This window comes from Schistosoma mansoni, chromosome 1, assembly GCF_000237925.1.
Source record: "Schistosoma mansoni strain Puerto Rico chromosome 1, complete genome".
Lineage (NCBI taxonomy): Eukaryota > Metazoa > Platyhelminthes > Trematoda > Strigeidida > Schistosomatidae > Schistosoma > Schistosoma mansoni.
Genome location: NC_031495.1, coordinates 29210643 through 29234348, shown reverse-complemented (window position 1 = coordinate 29234348; position 23706 = coordinate 29210643). Strand labels below are relative to the sequence as shown.

The following is a 23706-nucleotide window of genomic DNA, read 5'->3' as shown; positions in this document are numbered from 1 at the left end:
ATATGCCCTCAAATATTAAGCATAATCTAGATAATTGAAAGTTCCTGGAATGTTATGTTATCTTAATGAGTACAGAAAAACACCATAACTTACAGCAGTAGAACACCGATTTTTTTTATTGAACGTCACTTATAAATTATCCATTACTATTCCTTATCAAATACAGTGTAAAATGAATCACAAAATTCATTATTATGTATCATAATTTTTTTCTAAAACAAAATGAATGACAAGTCCATGATAATGTAAAAGAGCCCAAATAGTATCCTTTGTTCATTCAACTAAATATGTATCTATGATTGCCAATTCTATTTTGGTTCATTGTTATTCAATTAGTTTCAAATATATTCAAGAATAGAATCCCATCTATTCTTAGTAATGTACATACGTATCTACTTGAATAACTGAATAAATCAAGATGAAAGAAGTCCGTGAATTTCAAATTACTTCTTATGTAATAGACAATGATAAATAACATGACTTATCTCATTGCAAGTCTCAAAACACAACTGTATACCTAAACCCTGAATTATTCTATAACGTACTCTAGACTACCTGTTAAGTACTATCACATATTTAACACAGTCTTTGCTCTCTAGGGGAGTATCATCTATCGTTTTACTCACGGCCAGATGCATAATGCGTTTTGATTTTTGTTTCCGTCGATAATCTGGCTATTTTTAGTAGAACATCTTAGCTACTTATAAATAATAAGTAACCAAACCTATCTCCGAATATTGAAAGCCATCATGGTCACCTTTTCATTTCATAACATTTTACAAAGTCACTTGCTTCTCTGATTTGCACCAAGCTTATTTCATGGAAGTTTTTATCATGGCAGTGAGCTTAGCCAACGCTTTCTCCAGGCAATTACAATCTATATATTCAACATTTTAGTCGTATGTCTATCAATTGTTGGGAACAATCCAACCTCAACCTCTGGTTTATTGGCACTCGAAGAAACATTACCTTGGAGGTATTAGTGTCAGAAATACAGCGGAGCTTAAGGATTCAGAGAGAATTGAATGTATGGGTTTTTAGTTATCTGCTTGACAAATTTGTGCTGTTGTTGTTCCCTTACTAACACTCTCAACCATTAACTTATCGACTAGTTTTACTGTCTTTTTTCGAACAAGTGTCCAGTTATATAATACTTTTAATAGTTCAAAATATACTTCGTATTTCTAACACACTCCTTGTTTGGTAACTAGTTACTTTGTTTAATAAAAGTGAGAACAAATTTTAAGAAAACGTTGTCTTACAAAATCCAAAGGTCATCGACCTTATACCTTCTATATTACGTTTATCTCACTACTCAAAACATTCTTGTAGATTTATAAAAAACGAGAAGGTAAAAAATTGAAAAATACAATTAAGTCATAGTATTCCGTTACTTTTACTTCATCTAAATAGAAGATGATGACTATAATTAGTTTGGTGTATTAATAAATCCAAGGAACGGTTTGGATATCAGGTTCTTCGGTATATTGTCGTTTCATGCCTTGCCGGAATTGTGTGTATAAACGAATCACTGTTAATTATTCATATAGATGATCGACTTAAGGGAACACTCGACATCTTATACGTTTGATGTTTTCGCCAAGACACGAGATAAACGATTGTTCTGGACATAAATCAACCTTTTTGGATTCATAACCTTTACTGATACACTTGACAAGACCGACTGACCTGAATGTATTATTTTCATTGACATACTTCAAAATTCATGGACTTTTTAACAGTTTTTCCTAAATCTGATCCCAAACCTCAGTGGCCCGTTTTATGTAATTATCGGAGAGACCGGGAATTATTTTATTATCTTATGGTGGATTTATACTTCATGAGTTAGAATTATCCTTCTGTGAACTTAACTTCTCGACTTGAGTCGTCCATTGTGAAAGCTGAGAAGACAACCTACGTATTCCTAGGCCTTGTACATATTTGTATAAAAGACACCAAGGATTTCGAGTTAGCTATAAATAATTAGTTATCTTTTATCCGATGGAACTGACGGTTAGTATGTAACTCTATTTGATTTACAATTCAACATCAGTACTGACCATAACAACTCCGCCTGTAGCTCTTCTAGAGTTACTGCCGGTCCCAAGACCGGGTAAAGGAGGAGGGTTGGGCATGGGGTTAGCGACCCCATCCCGTAGAAAAGCCAACTCGCAAAAAAAACGCTAACCAGAAAAAATAATTCAAACTATTTAAACTCTGCCCTGGGAGTTGAAGGAATAATTATGACGTCTCATGATGAAAGCCGAAATTCTTCGGAAGTCACGAGACCGATGCACCTTCTAACAACCATAGAAACACTCTTTATAGGTACGTGGAACGTCCGGACAATGTGGGAGACAGGAAAGACCAGCCAAATAGCAATGGAAATGAGGAGATACAACTTGGCAGTACTCGGAATCAGCGAAACCCATTGGACACAAACTGGACAACAAAGGCTAGGTACAGGAGAGATGCTGCTGTACTCCGGTCACGAAGGGGAAAATGCTCCACACACTCAGGGAGTTGCTCTAATGCTGTCCAGGGAAACACGAAATGCACTTGTGGGATGGGAATTTCATGGATCCGGGATAATCAAAGCATCATTCAAAACAAAGAAGGAAGGAATCACAATGAACGTTATCCAATGTTATGCACCCACCAATGATAGCAACGACGATGATAAAGATCAGTTCTATGAAAGGCTGCAATCAATCATAGCGGAGTGCTCACGAAAGGACCTCACCATCCTGATGGGAGATCTAAATGCTAAAGTTGGAGTGGACAACACAGGATATGAAGATATAATTGGACAACATGTATTAGATATCAAACTTATGGGTTAAATCAGTCAATCTTTTCATTTACTTCCTTTGTCTGGTTATAGGCGGCACAATATTCCCACACAAGCGCATACACAAAGTTACATGGATCTCACCGGACCAAACCACAGAGAACCAGATAGATCACATCTGTATCAACAAAAAATTCCGAAGATCAATGGAAGATGTGAGAACCCGGAGAGGAGCTGACATAGCTTCAGATCACCACCTGGTTGTGGCCAAGATGAGACTTAAGCTAAAGAAACACTGGACAACTGGAAAAACAGCACTACAAAGGTTCAATACAGCCTTCCTTCGAGATACTGACAAGCTCCATGAATTCAAGATAACTCTCAACAACAGGTTCCAAGCTCTACAGGATCTACTGAAAGAACAAGTAACTACTTTGGAGCACAACTGGAAAGGGATAAAAGAAGCCCTAACTTCAACGTGTCAAGAGGTTCTTGGTCCTAAGAAGCATCATCACAAGGAATGCATCTCTATGGGAACCCTGGACAAAATTCAAGAAAGGAAGAACAAGAAACTAGCAATTAACAACAGCCGAACACGAGCAGAGAAAGTCAAAGCACAAGCAGACTACGCAGAAGCAAACAAGGAAGTGAAGAAAAGCATTAAAGCCGACAAGCAGAAATACATGGGAAAACTAGCAACGGCGGCGGAAAAAGCTGCAAGAGAAGGGAATATGAGACAACTATATGATACAACGAAGAAATTGGCAGGGTGATTAGCAAACCAGAGAGACCAGTCAAGGACAAAGAAGGAAAGACAATCACTGAGATTCAAGAACAGAGGAAAAGATGGGCAGAATACTTCGAGGAACTGCTGAATAGACCAGCCCCATTGAATCCACCGAACATCGAAGCAGCACACACTGACCTTCCTATAGATGTCACTCCACCAACGATCGAAGAAGTCAAGATGGCAATCAGACAAATCAAAAGTGGGAAGGCGGCAGGACCTGACAATATACCAGCAGAAGCACTGAAGTCAGACATTGAAATAACTGCAAACATGCTTCACCTTCTATTCAAGAAGATTTGGGAAGAGGAACAAGTGCCAATGGACTGGAAAGAAGGATATCTCATCAAGATACCAAAGAAAGGAGATCTGAGCAAATGTGAAAACTACAGAGGCATCAGTTTGTTATCAGTACCAGGAAAAGTCTTCAACAGAGTGCTGCTGAATCGGATGAAAGACGCAGTAGACGTCGAACTTAGGGATCAACAGGCTGGATTCCGTAAGGATAGGTCGTGCACAGACCAGATTGCGACACTACGGATAATCGTAGAACAATCAGTTGAGTGGAACTCATCACTATACGTCAACTTCATTGACTATGAGAAGGCGTTTGACAGCGTGGACAGGAGAACATTATGGAAACTTCTTCGACACTATGGAGTTCCTGAAAAGATTGTCAACATTATCCAAAACTCATACGATGGACTACAGTGCAAAGTCGTGCATGGAGGACAGCTGACAGATGCATTTCCAGTAAGGACCGGAGTCAAACAAGGCTGTCTACTCTCCCCATTCCTCGTCCTTCTAGTGATTGACTGGATTATGAAGAATTCGACATCTGAAGGGAAATACGGAATACAATGGACTTCTCAGAATCAATTAGATGATTTGGACTTCGCAGATGACCTAGCCCTCCTCTCTCATACACACGAACAAATGCAGATGAAGACCGCAAATGTAGCAGCAGCCTCCGCATCGATAGGCCTCCACATTCACAAAGGAAAAAGCAAGATCCTCAAATACAACACAGAGAACACCAACCCAATCACACTTGATGGCGAAACTCTGGAAGAGGTGGAAACATTCAAGTACCTGGGGAGCATCGTTGATAATCAAGGAGGATCGGATGCAGATGTAAAGGCGAGGATTGGCAAAGCAAGGGCAGCATTTTTACAATTGAAGAGCATATGGAACTCAAAACAACTGTCAACTAATTTCAAGGTCAGAATCTTCAATACGAACGTCAAGACAGTCATACTGTACGGAGCTGAAACGTGGAGAACTACTACGACCATCATCAGGAGGGTACAAGTATTTATAAACAATTGTCTACGCAAAATACTCAACATCCATTGGCCGGATACTATCAGCAACAGCGTTTTATGGGAGAGGACAAACCAGCTTCCAGCTGAAGAGGAAATTAGGAAAAGACGTTGGAAGTGGATCGGACATACATTAAGGAAATCACCAATGTGCATCACGACTCAATCCCTAACTTGGAATCCGGAAGGGAAGCGGAAAAGAGGAAGGCCAAAGAACACACTACGCCGGGAAATAGAAGCAGATATGAAAAGAATGAATAGCAACTGGAAAGAACTGGAAAGGAAGGCTCAGGACAGAGTTGGATGGAGAATGCTGGTGAGCGGCCTATGCTCCTCGACGAGGGGTAACAGGAGTAAGTAAGTAAGTAAGTAACTGACCATAACACTTTCACTCATGTAGTCACATACTTTCCTGTTCTACTTCAACTTTAATGATTAGTGAATAAAAAAGTATTTAATTCTAGGTAAACAATCTAAAATATGTTTTACATATGTACACATTTACCTGCTCTATTGAACTAAGGCGTATTAGAAAACATTCAGTTTAGCACGATTGTTGACAAGTCACAAAGATCTTGATTTCAACAATCCTAATAGTGAGGAACGAACTGCTGTAGTAAACAGTTAATATTAATAGTCGACTGACCTTAGCTCATCTGATGTTTAATACGTGATGCTGATCTTTCGATTTGGGGCAAATAGCGCAGTTGAGGGTACAACAAATGTCCGTGTTATTCCATCCTGTCTGAATGACTTTGTGAAGTAAGATTAATGGATTACGAGGGTTATTTTGAATAATTTCTCCCCTACTCATTTGAAGAATGTAGATACGTGGATAACATAGGGTTACAAAACGTTCATTTAATTGAAAGAGAACACAAGCACAAACTACTTGAAACCAAATACATTATTCTTAAACGTTCGACAACACCTGTCTAGGATATAAAAGCGATATATTTTGTGCAAAAGGAAGGAAAGTTAAGAGAAAGAAAAGTGAAGTTTCACGTTTTTTTTCTTTTCAGGAAACAAATGTTCATAGATTCAGTGTCCTATCATTTTGAAAAATCTGTTCACATTGCCTATGACTAGTGTATAAACAGTGGTGATTTTCATAAGGAAATAAAGTTATCTATATCCTGTTCATTGTAGTTTGACTGAATGCCTGCCTGTGTATCAGAATGAAAACAGTATGTTTGCATACAAAAGAATAATCATATCATCATTTTTATTTTATCGAACTCTTCTTTTCTTCTTTCTAGTTTGTCTCTTCTTATTTCTCATTTCAACTATTTGCTGAGCTTGTTTCTTTAAAGCAGCTCTAGTTAACACTTCATTATCATCCGCTCCACCATCATCATCTAGATTATTAGAAAAAAGAAAACATTACACAAGTTATACAATATCACATAAAACTTTTAGTGAATTTAAAGTATGTACTTGTGGGTCAAAAATGGAAATTTAGCTGTTGCTAGGATTTTGAAGCTGTAACCTCCAACTGTTGCATGTCAAATTCTTTCATGGATAAACCTCCACAGTTGCCATCACTGAAACATACATTGGACTAAATCATTATTTATGCTTTACATCAAATATATGCTAACTACTTCAGTTAATCAGCATAAAACAAATTGTGCACATTCTATTGTTTAAAAATATTGTATATAGTATTTAGTATAAATATATCCCAATAAAAGATGTCTTCATATTATTGATAACTTATTTAAAATTTATACTATAAAATGTATTTATGCTTGTAATTACTTATGATTACTTAATACTTACCATCAGGATTACCTTCATTCTTTACTCTTGGAAATTGTATTCTTATATTGTTCTCTGGCAATTTGCTATCTAGCTTTTTGTAGAACTTGAATATGATTTTTGAAAAGAAGTAAATATTACTAATTTTAAAATAGTAATATAAAGTAATAGAATTGAATTGGAAATGAAGATAAAATAATACATTAACTCCTTTTTTTCTTGATTCATTAAGATATTAACTTTGTTCTATGATAAATCTTATTTACACTATATCTTTCTAAAATGAAGTAACATTAGAAACAAGAAGTTCATGCAGTTAGTTCCCTTTATGAATTATTTGTTCTGTCTTTATTTAGAAACAAGAAGCCTTGACAAACTACAGAAGCTATTTTCGGAGACGTTATTTCATTTGATTCAAAGCTTGTATAACAGTAATATTTACTTTCGTCCCTAGTCTATTCTAGAGATCATAAGCTTTCGTTTGATGTATGATTCACTGCCATAGCCTTTTCTGTTCCAAAGCTATTGTAATTTAAACGTAATCTTTTATACTCTATTTTCCACTCTAATACCCCCAGTTTTGGACATAATTGTATTTTCTTAATTATTTACATTGTGGTCGGGTTAGTCATCTATTTATTCATGTATCTTTTTACACTAATCTGGGTTCATATACCAGGTCGGATTTCTGAATAAAGCGAGTAGTGTTCCAGTTATCTTGTCTTCTCTCGCGCGCGCGTGCCTGTCAGCCAATCAAGTGATAGAATAGTTTTCGTCTTTCTACCCCACTTCGAACTCACGCATATCAGCCTCAAGGTTAAACCAGTCAGCCTATCGCGTCAAGATTTTAATCTACATTAGACAAGTTATCCTCGGCATGAAAGTGGGTAGACAGATCAGGGATGTAACAATCTGCAAACGAAAAGTGTAAACATTTATAAAGTTTAAAACCCGTTAGATATTCTGTGGATTTAATGATTCAATCACCTAGTGGAATATTGGTTCAAATGTTTAGTAGAACAAAGCTTAACTCTTTCGAAACATAAAAAGTCAATAATGTACAAATATCAATTGATTATTAAAAAATCTAATTTCATAATTTTTCGTTTAAATAATCATAAATTGTGAAAACCTTTTATGGGCAAAATAGTGGGTTTTTTTTAGTTCATATTTCTGTTTCAAACAACAAATATTTCTTGACTTTTAAATTGTACAAATAGTTCACAAAACTTCACGAATGAATGATCAAAACACAGTCAGTAAATAAATCTCTTTTTTACTGGTTATTTGAGTTTTCCCGTTGATGTTTAGGACTGCAATTGATCAGTCACTTATTGGCATATGTGCACACTGTGCGTACTGCCTCGATATTGTCTTAATTTACAAGCATTATAAGCAAAAACAGATGGTAGCTAGCAGTGGGATCCAGGTCGTGTGTCTCGTCCAATTTGGAACTCGTCAGCTGGATGTACTTTCATCCCAGAATTGATGTTCACTCCGGGACTTGGATCAAGTTTAAGCGTCCGCGTGCGTCCTGGGTTCTAGTTCTGTGTGTGGCATCGTGGATGCTCACTGCTGAAGCGTACCATAATAGGATCAAGCGGAAGTCTAGTGCTTACAAGTTTCCGATGGTGGTCTAGCTTTGATCGACTCGTGAATTCAGCTATTAAAATACTACAATCTCCACAAATCCCCATGCTGAAAATTGGCATATGAAAAATAATTACAAGTTGTTTGTTTACATATTCCTCACTGATCTAACTCTGATAAAAATTTTACAAACATTTTTAAGATTTTACAGTTATTATTAAGCACAGATATATATTTCTTATCTACATAAACAAGTGGCAAATCGATTTCATGCCAAAACGGACATTTACACTATTCAATTTACAATATATATCTGCTTTCTATACAACTTCATTTAAAATGAATAAATTGGGTTTAAAAAAATGAATCATTACTAGATGGTTAATAATCATCAGTTGATTCTTTTATGGATTAATTTTTACTTAAAAACTAACTCATTATTATGTTATTTTGATTAAATATTTCGTAACGAAATATTAGTTACAATTCATGAATAGAACAGTTAACCAATTGAATGAGGTTTGTTAGTTACTTCCTTCAAAGCGATCTATCACTTTTTCCATATTTTAACAATCTCACTTAGTTTTTATGACCACAAATACATTTACAGTGAATGATTACTGAATAGTAAGCAATGTCATTCTCATAGCTTAGTGAACAAAACACTAGTTGGGGACAATCGAATGTATTTAGACAAAAATTACAGACTATCTCACTAAATTCTGATAACCATATAGTTAACAGTTAATTTGCAATATAACAATCAATTGTCTCAATCTTAACTGTTCCTTCTGTAAATATTAGTTCATCTTCTCTAATCCCATTGTTCATGCATTTTCCTACCAATTGCGCTTCATTTCAGTCCTTCCCTTATCGGTCTTCTACCAACATATATTCTATGTCTGACCATTGCCATATACTACTTATATGGATATAAGTAGACCACACTACAATAGTACTAATTGAATTTCATCCATTTTAATCATTCAGGAAGTAGACTATTACTAAGTACTTCAATGATAGTATTGCTGATTTTGTCAATTTCATTTTATTTAACGGAATTAAATATGAATAATTAGAAATGAATACCCCAAGAAATGTACTTACTTCTTCTTGTTCTATTAGATTAAGTTGTTCTTCAATATTAACATCATTTAAACTATTCATAAGTTCATCTAATTTATTATTACATATTTTTAACATTTCTGGTATATTACTATTATCAGTAATATTTTGTTCACCTCCTACTCCTATTAATTCATCATCTTTTATTTCATTATCTTTATGAAAATGTTCTATACCTTTTGTGATATTTACATTTAAAAAAGATAATTTATCATAAATATGATCAACTCCTGTTTTACATTGAATTAAAAGATGATTGGCATTTTCTAAATTTTGATAACATTTTATACGACGTTCATTTTCTATTTGTGCTTCATTTTGATGTTGTTTTATTACTTGATTAGCGCTGTAAAAAAAATATTATATAAAAAAAATTAGCTTCATAATTATATATGTGAAGTTACAACATTCATATCGTGACATCCAAAAAGACTGTTTACATTGAATGTACTACAATTTCGCCTAGATTTTAAAATTATAATGGAATTTGAATGAGTTAGATACTTATTTATAGCTATGACTTGGGTAATATCAATGTATGTTAAAAGCTTGTGTATGTTTAAAAAAAAATCATATTATTGAACCATTTTAAAGTTCAACTCAAAATTAATAACTTCCTATTGTTTAAACCACAATAAACTGCACCCCCAAATGCTCTGGTACGACCGATTGTGCGGAGGGCCCGCCCTCTCTCTAAATGCTCTCACACGGCCACGCGTATATAACCTCTGCCAGAGAAGTCTTATTTACTGCCTTCTCGTGGCATTACTGTTGTTTACGAAATTAAGAGGACAAAAATCGAATGTCCGGCGCTTTAACCGAGCCGGAGGACACAGGAGGTTGGGAAACCCTAATTCCAAACTAATGGTGCACAAGGGCTCCAGTACCCTGAGGGAACAAATGGCGTATGAACCGATTGTTAGTCACTGGCCACCATGGGACTGAATCTCCCCACGATGCTCCACTATCTTGTGGATCAGACCTTTAGGTAAAAGGCTCGGGTAGTGCCCCCCTAAGAAAACTGCCTGCTCCGGTTTGAGCACCCAGGCAGTATCATAACCCTCACACGACTGTGTGGCGCATATATATCTGGTGTCCCCTTGTACCAATATTTATGTGTTCAAATAAATTAATAAAAATAATTAACTGAGTTTCAGGTTTCATAATACTTCCAAATCTCCAGATGCAATAATGTTACGATAAATCCTTAATTTGAGAAATATTTAAAACTATGCTACACAGGACAGCTCGAAATATTTTAAAGTACCTTTCTATTTCCGTTTCACCCGAATACTTAAGTTCTTCAAACTCTTGCTGTAGTTGATCCCTTTGTTTACGAAGCTTCTGACATTGTTCTTCAGCCTTTTCTTTTAATTCATTTAGATTTCTTAAAGTTTCACCTTGATTTTCAAACCTATTAACAATCTGATCGAGATCAGACAGTCCAGTGACTTCTTTAATAGTTTTAAATGACTCCTCATATTTAGATATTTTCATTTGTTGTTCTTCAGTTATGCTTACCCCACCTGTTCCCGAAATTCGTTCTCCAGTACCAATACTGTCTCCTTGAATACTTCCGCTTTGAACGTTAGCAGATGGAGGTGACTCTCTGCCTTGCTAAATGTTGCATAAGAGAGTACAAATAATATTTCTTACAAATGATTATTTAATAAATTAGTCTGGATAACCACTATTTATTGAAGTACAAAAATAACAAATACATTGCAAACAATTGAGTGACGGATAGAATATTTAAGCTGATTCAAAATTACTCATAGTAGATTAGGTATCAAGTTTATTTCTATGATCATATGCTTCAACGTGAACACTTCACTGTTACTTTTAAAGTCTCAGTGAAACGTTTTCCTGAAGCATGCATTATGCTAAACGTACTTTAAAATACTTGCTTGTAAACATAACTTTAAAAGTCATATATTGGAGTATTACATGGTTGTGTCATTAATTACTCTTATGACTTTGTACAAATAGTTACAGGACAATTATTTTCACTGTTTTTTCACTATTGTTTGAAATTTCTATATAACTGTGATCTGAAAATACGAAACTTTTCGTGAAGTGCCCAAAAGTTTTTCATCGTAATAAACTTTTTGGCTTACTTCTTTTGCTAGTAGTTCAGCTCATTAAAATAATTGTTATTCTTTGTTACAAAAGCGGACCAATATTCAGCACAGTATCTTGTAATGATTTCACTTCTGCTTAGCATTGTTCTGTTGACTGCCTTTCATAACAATAAAAGTTGACTTCATATTACGTGGATACTCATGAATTATATGATCCAGAGTCTTAATAAATAAATATTATTTATTGACCAGATAATTCCATATGATTAAAGACTGAAGTACCCCATATTCGATGTCAAAACTTGGAAAGTAACTGGAAGCAAACCCTAAACAACATTAAGCTCAGACCAGAAAGAAATTCACAGACCTTCATCAAAACATATGCCTCTAGATGTTTAAATCCGAATCTAAGAAAGTTATATTCACAGATATTTTAGATGCTCCAGTAGAATCGACTTTCATGCTGCCTGCATACAGTGAGTTGAAAATAGTAGTTGAATTTTTATTAAAACCTAGGTTTTTATCGAGGTTGTGAACAATGATTCCTAGTGATTTTAAACAGACATGGAGTTTGAGCATCTTACTGTTGCTTCTGACCAATGAGAAGAAACATCTTTCCATTTACTATGGCGAAAATGGGTACATTTAGTTCGTCAGAATAACATCCCACAAGTTTCAACTGTAAAAATGTAGTTAAGATGTTTGCAAATGAATTTAGCCCAGTAAACCAAAAGAATTTCGGTGTTTTTATTTTTACGGAAGCCAAGTTTTAATAGTTCTGATTAGGACCTGTCTAGTGATCGATAATGAAACTAACGTTATATTTTCGGGTTTCTAGTTACATTGGGACATCTTTGGCAATTTTAAATTTGTAATAAACCACCAGGCAGAACCATATGCCTCTTGAATACTGAAGCTGGCTAATTAACTCACGTTCTTAATCAAACACTCCGTGAAGTTATTGAACATTGTTCTGAGCAATGTAGGTAGATCCAGATTATCTGTTTGGAGTCTGCGTGATAACCGCGATAAATGATCGGAGATTTCTGGACATATGACTAAAAATAGTTCACAAGGGTGCGGATACATCCACTCTTTATCTTCAGATCGATCTTGAGTCCCAGTATTTTCTCACATTTACCTTTACATCTGTTTTTTATAACCATTTTCCCGATGGTTATTCTTTCACATTGTCACTACTATCACATTATCCTGATCTCTTTTGCAATCTGTTCTGTCTATCTGACCTCACCATCGTAATATGGTATGTAGAATTGGTTAATATGTATCTACGCTAGGCTCTACGTTGATGAGGAACGGTTGTTATCCAGTATGTTATTCATATGCCTTTGTTATTTTTTTCGTGAATTCAGGTTCTTCTGATTTGTAAAGAAAGATGTTAGCGAACCACCTCGACTCCAGTCAACTTTGTTACCAGTTAAAGTGAGGTGCTGGCAGACACATATCTCGTGAGTTTTAAGGATTAATTATTCATATCCATTTATATTTTTTATGTATTTTGCATTAAATATACTGCATAGGTAACATTCAATGAGAACATTGTACAAACACCTACTACCAAGTATTTTAAAAACTTCGACCACAAATATTAACACATAGGGTTGAAACACAAAAATATTTTAACAAAATCAACATAATAAACAAATTACTATACTCCTCTATGGATTTAGTAAAACGTAATTTTGTTGACCAAAGTTCTGTAAATTTGGTATTATTACAAGAGAAATCTATTTTATCAAACTTTAAACCTGATAAAATAAATCAGCTAGCTAGTATTCAATGAAAGTTTAGTATAAAACGTCAGAGTTAGTGCTAAACTTTGCTGAAGAATATGAATAAATCAGAAAACTTCGTGACTTTCCTTTGTTAAGCTAAACTCAGTATAACAATTTGTTTATCAAGTTAATTTAACACAAAATTCATACATAAACTAGTCTCATGTATCAGAACAGTACATGACTAGCATATAATGTACATATAAGAATATATATCATATCAGGGGCAGGCACTGTATAATTACTTGAGCAAGAAAATTCGTTGACGATGGCAAAAGATAATGTCGAAAAATCCGAAGCTTTATCGAGATGTTTTAGCAGAGTTTCTACCGGCAATGAGGGACGAGCGACGATAAATCGTTACCAGAGTGGCATGTCAATGGATTCTGCAGTTATTAAAGAAAGAACTGCCTTAAGATAACCTAATTATCTCAAACCAAATAAGTTTGATGGTCCGGACGACATTCATCTTAGGTTTATAAAAGCCCTGTCTGACACAACTGCTGAACCTATGGTTATACTGTTTGATATGTCTTTGCAGCAGTTCAGAGAGCCAAGAGACTGGAAAGACGCAGCAATCAATCCTGTGTATAAGGTGGGGAGCAGGAACTTAGCCAATAACTATCGACCCATTAGTCTACTCATTGTAGTTGTCAAACTAGTGGGAAAGATTACTCAGGTAGCTATTTCAAGCTATTTGGAAGGGCGTAATCGCTTGTTAAGGGAACAACATAATCTTAAGAAAGGTCTATCATACTTGGCAAGAGATTTGGCTGCAGTAAAAAGTAGAAATACCCTTGTAGATGTAATTTCCATAGACTTGAGTAAATCTTTTGACAAGGTCTCTCATCTGAGTCTTAAATTAAAACTAGAAAGTTTTGAAATCCATTATGAATTCATAAACTGGACAAATGACTTTCTTAATAATAGAAGACAACGAGTAAGGGTAAATGAATCTCTCTTAGCGTGAAAATATATAAGGGGTGGGGCTCCCCGGGAACAATGCTCAGTTCTCTTCTTTTTTACTTTATGTAAATGAACTCCCAACTATAGAAAAGTCATCCTTTTACTTTTTGACGACGACACAAAGATTTGGAGACCCATAAACAGTATGTCAGATAAGATACTACGGGATGAAATGAATGCACTGGCTTCATGGATTGGCAGGTGATCATCATACGTAAATTCTAATAAGAGTGTGCTGATGCAATCGAATAAATATGATTCATATTACTACACAGTATGTAAAGTTGTATTACTTGATGGACTATAAAAAAACCCAGAAGTCATAATAAGCAGCGACCTCAAAACTAGAATTATCTGAAAGGCTAAGCGTTTTAGGGTCTTATGAGCTATTCGTAAGTCTTTTCAGTACTTTAACGAAGAAATGTACAGGGTATTATACCCAACTTTCGTGACACCTCATCTGGAATATGAAATTCAAGCAGTGCATCCTGGTTTCAAGTACAGCATGGATATGTTAGAACGAGTTCAACGACGAATGATCAAAATTGTAAAATGTCCCCCCGGCATACCTTATGAAGACAAACTGAGACACCTCGACTTATTTCCGTTATCTTATCATAGATTACGTGGTGATCTAATATTGGTTTATCTTATACTAAGCATTGATCTTGGTACAGATATGTCTTATTTTCTCCTTTCGTCTGGGACTGATAATTCGAGAGAACATTTTAAAAAAGTTCAAAAGCCGAGATCATGTCGTTTACGTCTGTAATTTAGTTTCTCAGCCCGAGTAGTGAATTACTGGAATTCTCTACCAGAACATGTAATATCAACAGCTTCTTTTGATGCACTCAAAACGAGAGTAGACATCCACAGTATTATAGATTACGAGGATTAATATAGGTCGATATACCTCCGATCCTTACTACTGAAGACTGAATAATATTTTTTGAATAAGCAGTTCTGTAGTAGATTCAGTCTAAAAATATTTTACTTGATAGTCACTCCTATCAACAGCGAGTTTCTTTCCCTCGGCAATTCTTTTCATGTTTGCGAGTTCTATTTCTCGACGTCGACGTTCGTTTGCGGTATGTTCTTCTTGAAACTTCAACTCTTGTTGTGCGGTATCCCTAGCCACAGTGGCATCATTATACATTCGTTGTAGTTCTGAAACTTCATCTTGAGTAGCTTTTATTTGTTTTTCAAGAGAGTCAAGGCTGCGTTCATATGTTAGATGTTCCTAAAAAAATCAGTTGTAAAAGTATACCCAGCTAACATCTTGAAGCTTTTCTTTTATTTGTTCATAGGTTTTTCTGATGTGTTCTGCTTCGTGGTATTTAAGCCGAGCCTTATCAAGTCGATTTTCTAAGTTTCTTAGCATTTTCCCCTCCTTATTAGTTCCTGCATAAGTTGCGTTTCCGTACTCAATAAGTTCCGTAATTTCTCTATACTGTGATTTTATCTCTTCAATTTTCTTCTCCTTTTGGACAGTTATATGCTTCAGAGAGTTAAGCCTTTTCCTTGCATCACACGTGCGATTGTCCAAAAGTTCGATCACCATCTAAAAAGTAGCGTTTATCTCCTTATAACGGTCACTCACTGCCCCAGTTTTATTAGACATGCAAACCCTATCAGCCTGTCGGTTGTGCAGGACATGATTGATGATGTGTTGATCAGCCTTTAGTAAGGGGATTAGTCAGAATTCACGCTACTGAAAGCCTTTCTCGAAGGATATTTCTTAATTTATTATTTTCAAGACGAAGGTCAGACACTCGTTTCTTATTTTCTGAGACAGCTTGCACAGAATTTTCATAATATGCTTTACGATCACCCTCTAAAACAATAAAAACTGGTTCACTTTACCAAGTAATGCTATTTTTGCTTTCAATTCGTCAAGTCGCTGTTGTGATACAGGTTCCATATCCTTAGAACTACAAAATCCCGCTTCTCTCTGCTACTGAGCAACGGCTGTCCTTGATTCTAATAATCTACATCTCCTCAAGCCAATATTTAAAAACATTGATTTATTTGTATTTGCATCACAGTATTAGTGGAAATACTTCAGATCTTTAAATAAATTTGTTAGGGTTAAGCTAACAATATATATTCAGTATTCCTTATGAATCCATCAAGTATTTTGGAGGTAAATAGGCGCCTTTTCCAGTGTTTATGACCTAGCTGAAACTAGATGTTTATACGCCAGCAGGCAGCCAATTATAGACCACATGTGGGCTTTTAATTTAGAAATAAAAAAACCAAAGCTGCGTAAAAGAGACACGTGATGAAAATATAACTAGTTAGAAGGAAAATAATAATTATAAACACTATTGAACAAAAGAGATAGACCTTCAACATTCGAAGAAAACCGTCGTCACGTCAATTTGGATGACGTCCTAAGTCGCTCAGGTCTGTAATGAGAGAACGGCGGATCTCATATGAATGTCTATCCTCTGATCAATAATTACTTCAGTGGATAAACGTAGTGTTGTTATACTAATTTGTTTGGATGTCGGGACTTGTCAGTATACGTGCTCTAAATGCTGAGCACCCGCACTTATCTTGGTATCCATCTTTTATCACTCCGTCCCTAGACATACACCTCTTATCTGTAATTTAAAAATATACATAGGTAGTCTGTTACGGTAAAACAGGTTGACCAGTACATGAGCGTGATTGTTGAAATACACACTATCCCCCTGAGAACTCGACGATTTTAATGCGTAATTCTTAGTTCATATATCTTATATATTTGAACGGTAAACAAATCCCCGTAACAACTACTTCTGTAGTTCTTCAAAATGAATGCCGGCTACATTCTGAATACTTGACAAACCCTAATTGGACATTTGGTTAAAGATCTGCAGCAGATCAATATTGTGTACACCACGCTACGCATCTCGCACGGCTACTAGCCGGCGCAGATCAAATACTCCTAAAAACATCGAACATCTTCCAAATAAATCCTCGGATTCTTTCATTCCGGATTTCCGGTTCGACCGGGTTCGGGATCATTTGAATATAAACGTGTTGAGGACAAATGCGTCAACAAAATCCGAATACTGTGGTATTTCGGGATGATAGGTTGACGAGATTTAGTACATCGAACTAAAACCCGAAGTCCATTCCTTGATATGACATTATCTCTTGCATTTTCTTCTACATCTTGTGACGTTTTTTATTAACCCTAAGAATTTTTACGCCTATTTCTATATTTTCATCGGCGCAATAATGGAACAGACACCAAAACTGTAATAGATTATGAAGTCTATGCCTCACAAACGGAAACATATGATATACGGCAGATAATATTGTGGGTTGTTTCTCATACACAGAAGCTCAATGTCGAAAAACGGCGTAAGAAAGAAGTGCGTGAATCATCGCTGAGAATATAGCACACGTAACAAATAGGTATTTAGTAATGAGTAATTCTAAAGTGATAAATGAAATACATATGAGCACAGGACCTAGTACATCGAAATTACAGAATGGATTGATCCGGGATCTTGAATAGGTCACCGCAGATATAATCGGTTGGTTGACAAAGGTTTCATGGGCACAAATAACTCGAATAACTGTCAGTCTACATCATCTGTGATGTTCAGAGGTGTCTACTTCTCTAGATAATCCCAGGCATACAGTCAAGAACTAAAGTCATACTGTAAGCTCACCATTCAGTCAGTAGTGTGCAACGGTTTAATTTGTCACATTACATAAACTGACGATTGCTGAAGGTCGATGACACTACAATATCACAAGTTTTGGAAGATGAGTCCAGCCTAGACTATATCGTCTACCTTTCATATCTATTGTCTTAATATAGAATTCAATCACCTACTTATTTCCTTGTTTACAAGTTTTATACCAGTATCAAATATGTTTAAAAAGTGGTGACATGTGGAGAAAATAAACACATGGTTTGGATGAGGCAAATTTCTTCGAAGAGCATTGGAATAACGCGGTGGATAAATCCTAAATGGCCGATAAATGTACGACCAAACTGCGTTTAAGACCAGGTCAATAAGCGGAACGGTAGCTTCGTGGTTATGAAGCTTGACTTTTTACCAGTAGGCACCGGTTTCGAAGCCTGGAACAACTACTTCGGTTAACCAGATAGTATCGACGACCTTAACAGTGTGGCCTGGCGCAGGAAATCTAAGCCTTCAGATGAGCTACAAAACAAAGCCAATAGGCACAATCTTATGGAATATCTTTCTACATAACCTTTCGGTGACCCTTTGATTCACCTCCGATCTGGGCATGCTATAAACATAAATATTCAACCTAACTTCATATATTACTTGAGCTAACCCTGTTTGTGGCGGCGGTAATAAGAGGCCAAATACGGGTTGCGTAGGATGAACTTATTTCAAGCACTCGTTTATCTAGACATATTCAGAATGAAAAGCATGAAGGAGAAAGAGTCGACTCATTTGTCTTTGCCAAAATCACAGTGGTTCTGGAATCTATCGCTACTATGGTGAAACTATACGAAATACCACTGATACCGTCTCCCAATACTCAAAATGAGATTGAAGAATTTCTCTAAATACATCACGTTGCAAGTTTTGAACGAAACCTCATCAGGTAGTGTGTCTTAAATGATCCCATTTCTATCCATCTGAACTATCTAGTTATTTATACAACAAGTGAAGTTCCAGGGAGAGAGAAAACGCCAGCTGACAATATTAAAAGACCAGCCACTCGATTGGATGGCATGGACATTTTTTTACCAAGAAATTAGTGTAGTATGTTAGGGAAAAGCTATCATAAGGCTATGACGCAACACAAGTATGTGGCCACTGACCTGGTCTAGACGAAGAAAGCTTCTTGACCGGAACTCTACGTGGCAGACCGGGATCGGAAAGAATCAGAACCGATTGTGACGGAGGGCACGTACTACTTGCTAAATACTCCGAATCAACCTCATACAGACAGCTAACGTTTCTGTTTGTTGGTACTGTTTCCGTACGTTGTTGAGTAATACAATAGGAATATATGAGTCTCACTTCATTTATGTTACATATTGAAGGGTTATTTCCTTCGAAACCTGCAGATCGAATTAAGCTGGGAGTGTGATACTTTCATTTCTCGACTACTTTTATCTAGACAGCTATCCCACAACAGACATTTTTGATTCCTGTGATTCCAATTTGCACCAGTGCTTTTAAAAAAAATGAAATCATAAATGGTACCATGGTGATACTTTTCTGGTGTCCTGAGAAGCTAAAATTTCGGGGTTTTACAGTCAGGGTAGTCCAAATTTAGTGCCATGGATAAAAAAGATAATGACCACCATAGATCAATCTATTGTTTGAATTAAAGGACTAAGGTTTGAATGAACGCTTTGTTTGGTATGCATCAAAGAACATATGACCTAGAGACTCAAAAAATTTGAGATCTTGGTGGTTTGAGATTAAGTTACCAGAAATAAACTCTCACGTGTGCAAGGAATCAAGCATTCAGATATTTAATGGCATTTAAATGCTATTGAATTGCAGTAATTAACCTAATTAAATATCTTGAAAAACGTCAGAAATTCCCCGAAGTAATATTGAATACATACACGTAGAGTTAGCATATCTAACACCTAATAATTCTGGTTTTACCACTTCGTCTGCGAAATCAGCTGTCGTACTCCAAACAAAAGCTCTACTCATGATCAAATTTTCTCTGGGATTGGTGATACTGTAGGGTTTCCTGAAATTTCTTAAAGATTAGCCATACTTGTTGAAATGCCAACGCCCAAAAGTGTTGTCTGCTTCTCACGGTCTAAGAATATGTGTTTTTCATGATAGGTTTCTTTGGGAAGTTTCAGAACTTCAGGGTTCATGATGAATATTCGAATAACGAGTGGGTGTATCACAATGATCCGTTGTGTCATCTACGTCATTTGAGGCTTTTCTTTAACAGAACAAACCTGGATCCGAGGGGTTCCGGTGATCTCCGGAAGCTAGTCGGCAGGTGCAGCCTGTTCACGTACACTTCCAGTCGACAGATGCACGTCCCTCTTTAAAAGTGGGCACTGATGGTCTTGTATCAGTTCCTCGGATTCGGTTTTCTTGCATCCGAACCTCCGACGGGAAACGTGATCTCAGTCATGGTTCATGCAACTGTTTTATTCGAACATGTTTATAGTGGTTATAGGGAGGAATAGTCCAAAAAGAATTTGAAAATGATAGCTCCTAACGAAACTGTCAAGGAAATCTCTTCTATCGAATTGTTATCTGGACAAAAAGAGAAGAAGGGGTAATTACTGAGGGGATATATATTTGAGTTGTAAGTGGTAGTATCAAAACGCGTAACTACTTATCTGCCTGTTTAATATGGTGGATACCCTCAGGAGAAGGTTGAAACCTGATCTGGTATGTATCCTGCACTAAGCGCCTTCAGCTAGTGATCTTTCTTTTCCTACGTTACCTTCGTGGTAGAGCTAATCAATTTTAATGACCCTGCAGACTATCAACGTTGATGATCTATGTCGAATGATTGGAAGTCTACTCGAGTTAGACGGAAACGGTGTAACGGACAAGCTAACTTCGATATCACACCTCACAATCAGCACCTTACGTGGATTGTCCCATCGATGTATCAAGGGACCATGGATACTCTGAAGACTGTACAACACAAAGGACGTTATTACAGGAATATATTAGTTAAAGTAGATACAAGCGAAAGTAGAACCACTGCTACATGGGCCAGTTCATGGCGTATGATTAACTGATGCGCGTTGACTGTCCTTGACCTTGATGGACATATACGAATTGTTTGATATTTAGTGACCCAACTGCCGGATGATTTGGATAGGGTTCAGTGATATTTCACTGACCCTACAACCCGAGATCTGATTTCAGGTAGATCGTATCTTCAGTGGTATTGAAATATATATGTCGCTAACCCTCGTATATAATTATCGACCTAACTCTAGTTAGCGAATAATGGAATTAAAATAAGTCAAATACGAGAATGTATTTTGAAAACGTATATTTTGTACAATCGTTGATTGAAACAGACAACCAGAGAGACGGAGCGAACGAAGCGAAGAGAAACGAAACGACGCGCAGTTGAGGAGGCGAGTAGGCCAACTCGATTTAATGAAGCATGAATCTATAGTTGTAGTCAGACAAAAATAAACTACGGACATGTGATGAATAGGATAAGCAATACACACACATGATCATATAAAAACAGTCAGGATTAATAGTTGAATAAGTGACAAGGTGAATGGAAGAAGGATGGATAAATTGGTTTGTTCAGAGGCTAGAATAACCTATGTGGGCTTATCATAGGGCCAGTCACTACAGGTCCGCCTAGTCAAACTAACATGATTACCTGTGTTCAATGCTTGTAATTTCATTTAGTACAGTGAACTATTTACCCTAAAGGGGATGAAAAGGCGAAATATACGTGTTCTTTTCACTTTTAACATCAGGATTATTCCAAACTTCAACCAGCAAATGACATTCATGCGATACAAATAGACATATTCTGAATGGTCTCACTTTCATTCATCATATATTCCCTGAAAATACCTTATTCAACTGACAAACCATGGGTGCATCAGAACTATGTCAGTCGAATGTTTCAGCTTACCATAACAGCCTCTGGTAAATATTTAAGGCTATTACTTGAAACAAAATGAGGTCGATATATTTCAACGGCTTATTGGATATTGATTGAGCAACAACAACAACCTTGAGTGGTCATTGGTTAGCCGTTGTGCCGCTTTGATATCCTTACCCAGTGCAGGTTGGTTTTTAGTTTACACACGCATCAGTAATTCCTGTTAGTTGTTGTCACTAGTAAATATGATAACATTGTTTGGCTCCTGACTTAACGCTACATGTTTTTCCTTTTAGAATCTCGTTGTGTTTAGTCCGCTGTCGCTGTACCTCATCTACTCAGACGCAAACAAACTACTAGCTGGCCATTGCAATTACTAGTGGCGATAATGCATAGCGTTTCAGAAGTACGAATAATTCCTTTCGTTAAATTGCTTAGCACGAAGACCCTGATCCATATTTTGAGCCTGTTATTACTCTTCCCCCTTTAACAGTCTGTAGTTCCGAGGAGAATGAAGAGTGCTTATTCAAGCAGTACTTTTTTATTTAAATGAGATCACTTGATCTTTCAGGAGAGCACAGCTGTTTCGTTTCGACACTATTGAAGATCCCCCAGAATGGAAGGAGCGTGGGGTTGGAGTTCTGAAAATTCTACGTAACAGGACCAGTGGATGCTATCGCTTATTGATGCGTCGGGATCGCACGTACAAGGTTCTTATACACGTTACTTTACAGCAATTTAGGTCTGCGCCAACCATTATCTCCTTAAAAATATGTACTTACGTCCAAACTGCAGCAGCAGTAGAGCTTTTGTTTGGAGTACGACAGCTGATTTCGCAGACGAAGTGGTAAAACCAGAATTATTAGGTGTTAGATATGCTAACTCTACGTGTATGTATTCAATATTACTTCGGGGAATTTCTGACGTTTTTCAAGATATTTAATTAGGTTAATTACTGCAATTCAATAGCATTTAAATGCCATTAAATATCTGAATGCTTGATTCCTTGCACACGTGAGAGTTTATTTCTGGTAACTTAATCTCAAACCACCAAGATCTCAAATTTTTTGAGTCTCTAGGTCATATGTTCTTTGATGCATACCAAACAAAGCGTTCATTCAAACCTTAGTCCTTTAATTCAAACAATAGATTGATCTATGGTGGTCATTATCTTTTTTATCCATGGCACTAAATTTGGACTACCCTGACTGTAAAACCCCGAAATTTTAGCTTCTCAGGACACCAGAAAAGTATCACCATGGTACCATTTATGATTTCATTTTTTTTAAAAGCACTGGTGCAAATTGGAATCACAGGAATCAAAAATGTCTGTTGTGGGATAGCTGTCTAGATAAAAGTAGTCGAGAAATGAAAGTATCACACTCCCAGCTTAATTCGATCTGCAGGTTTCGAAGGAAATAACCCTTCAATATGTCTAAATATCAGTGGTTTCACTACACAACCAACATGATAATTGTATACAATTCCAGGAATCAGGTCAGTCTGTTCCAATTTCAGTTGTTAATTCTAATACTAACGAGTGCATTCTAGATAATACAGAGTCTACATCCACTACACTGTCGGACAGACGTAAGATGAACTTAAGAAGGAGACGTACAATCTATTACAGACACTTACACTCCAACTTAAGATGTGGCGGATGTGGTGTTTGAATGAACCAATGGTTCCCTTGTATTAGTGACTGTTTTGATTTTGAATTCCAAATACAGTTCATCTGTTTGTACTTATCTAATACTTCTAGATTAAACTGCGTTGTTTATGGGATTACTAGTTTATACTGTAATTCAAATACTTCAAATTATCACACTAAACCTATTAATTGATATAATCAAGTGTCAACTTTACATCGAATTATTACTTATCTATTTCCTTGAATAAAAATTAAAAAAAGCGTTAGCTTCATTTC

General features: G+C 36.2%; 2 protein-coding genes across 2 annotated transcripts in view; one reads left to right on the top strand and one right to left on the bottom strand.

The window, feature by feature from the left end:
• Positions 1 to 5837: 5837 nt before the first annotated feature.
• Positions 5838 to 16140, bottom strand: Smp_025620 (putative DNA double-strand break repair rad50 ATPase; the record flags this gene model as incomplete). The annotated part of the gene is made up of 9 exons (XM_018793963.1): positions 5838 to 6258; positions 6683 to 6767; positions 9359 to 9722; positions 10644 to 10993; positions 15214 to 15459; positions 15496 to 15780; positions 15820 to 15897; positions 15932 to 16053; positions 16083 to 16140. The coding sequence occupies 9 exons, from the start codon at positions 16138 to 16140 to the stop codon at positions 6131 to 6133; spliced, it is 1716 nt and encodes a 571-aa protein (XP_018648423.1). The 3' UTR covers positions 5838 to 6130.
• A 6411-nt stretch (positions 16141 to 22551) lies between these two features.
• The window catches only part of Smp_115290 (hypothetical protein), a gene marked incomplete at its 5' end in the record, with an annotated part of 6909 nt that continues 5754 nt past the window's right edge, over positions 22552 to 23706 (top strand). The window contains one exon of the mRNA XM_018793962.1: positions 22552 to 22669. Within this exon, the coding sequence (XP_018648422.1) occupies positions 22552 to 22669 (118 nt within the window). The remainder of the gene's footprint in view (positions 22670 to 23706) is intronic.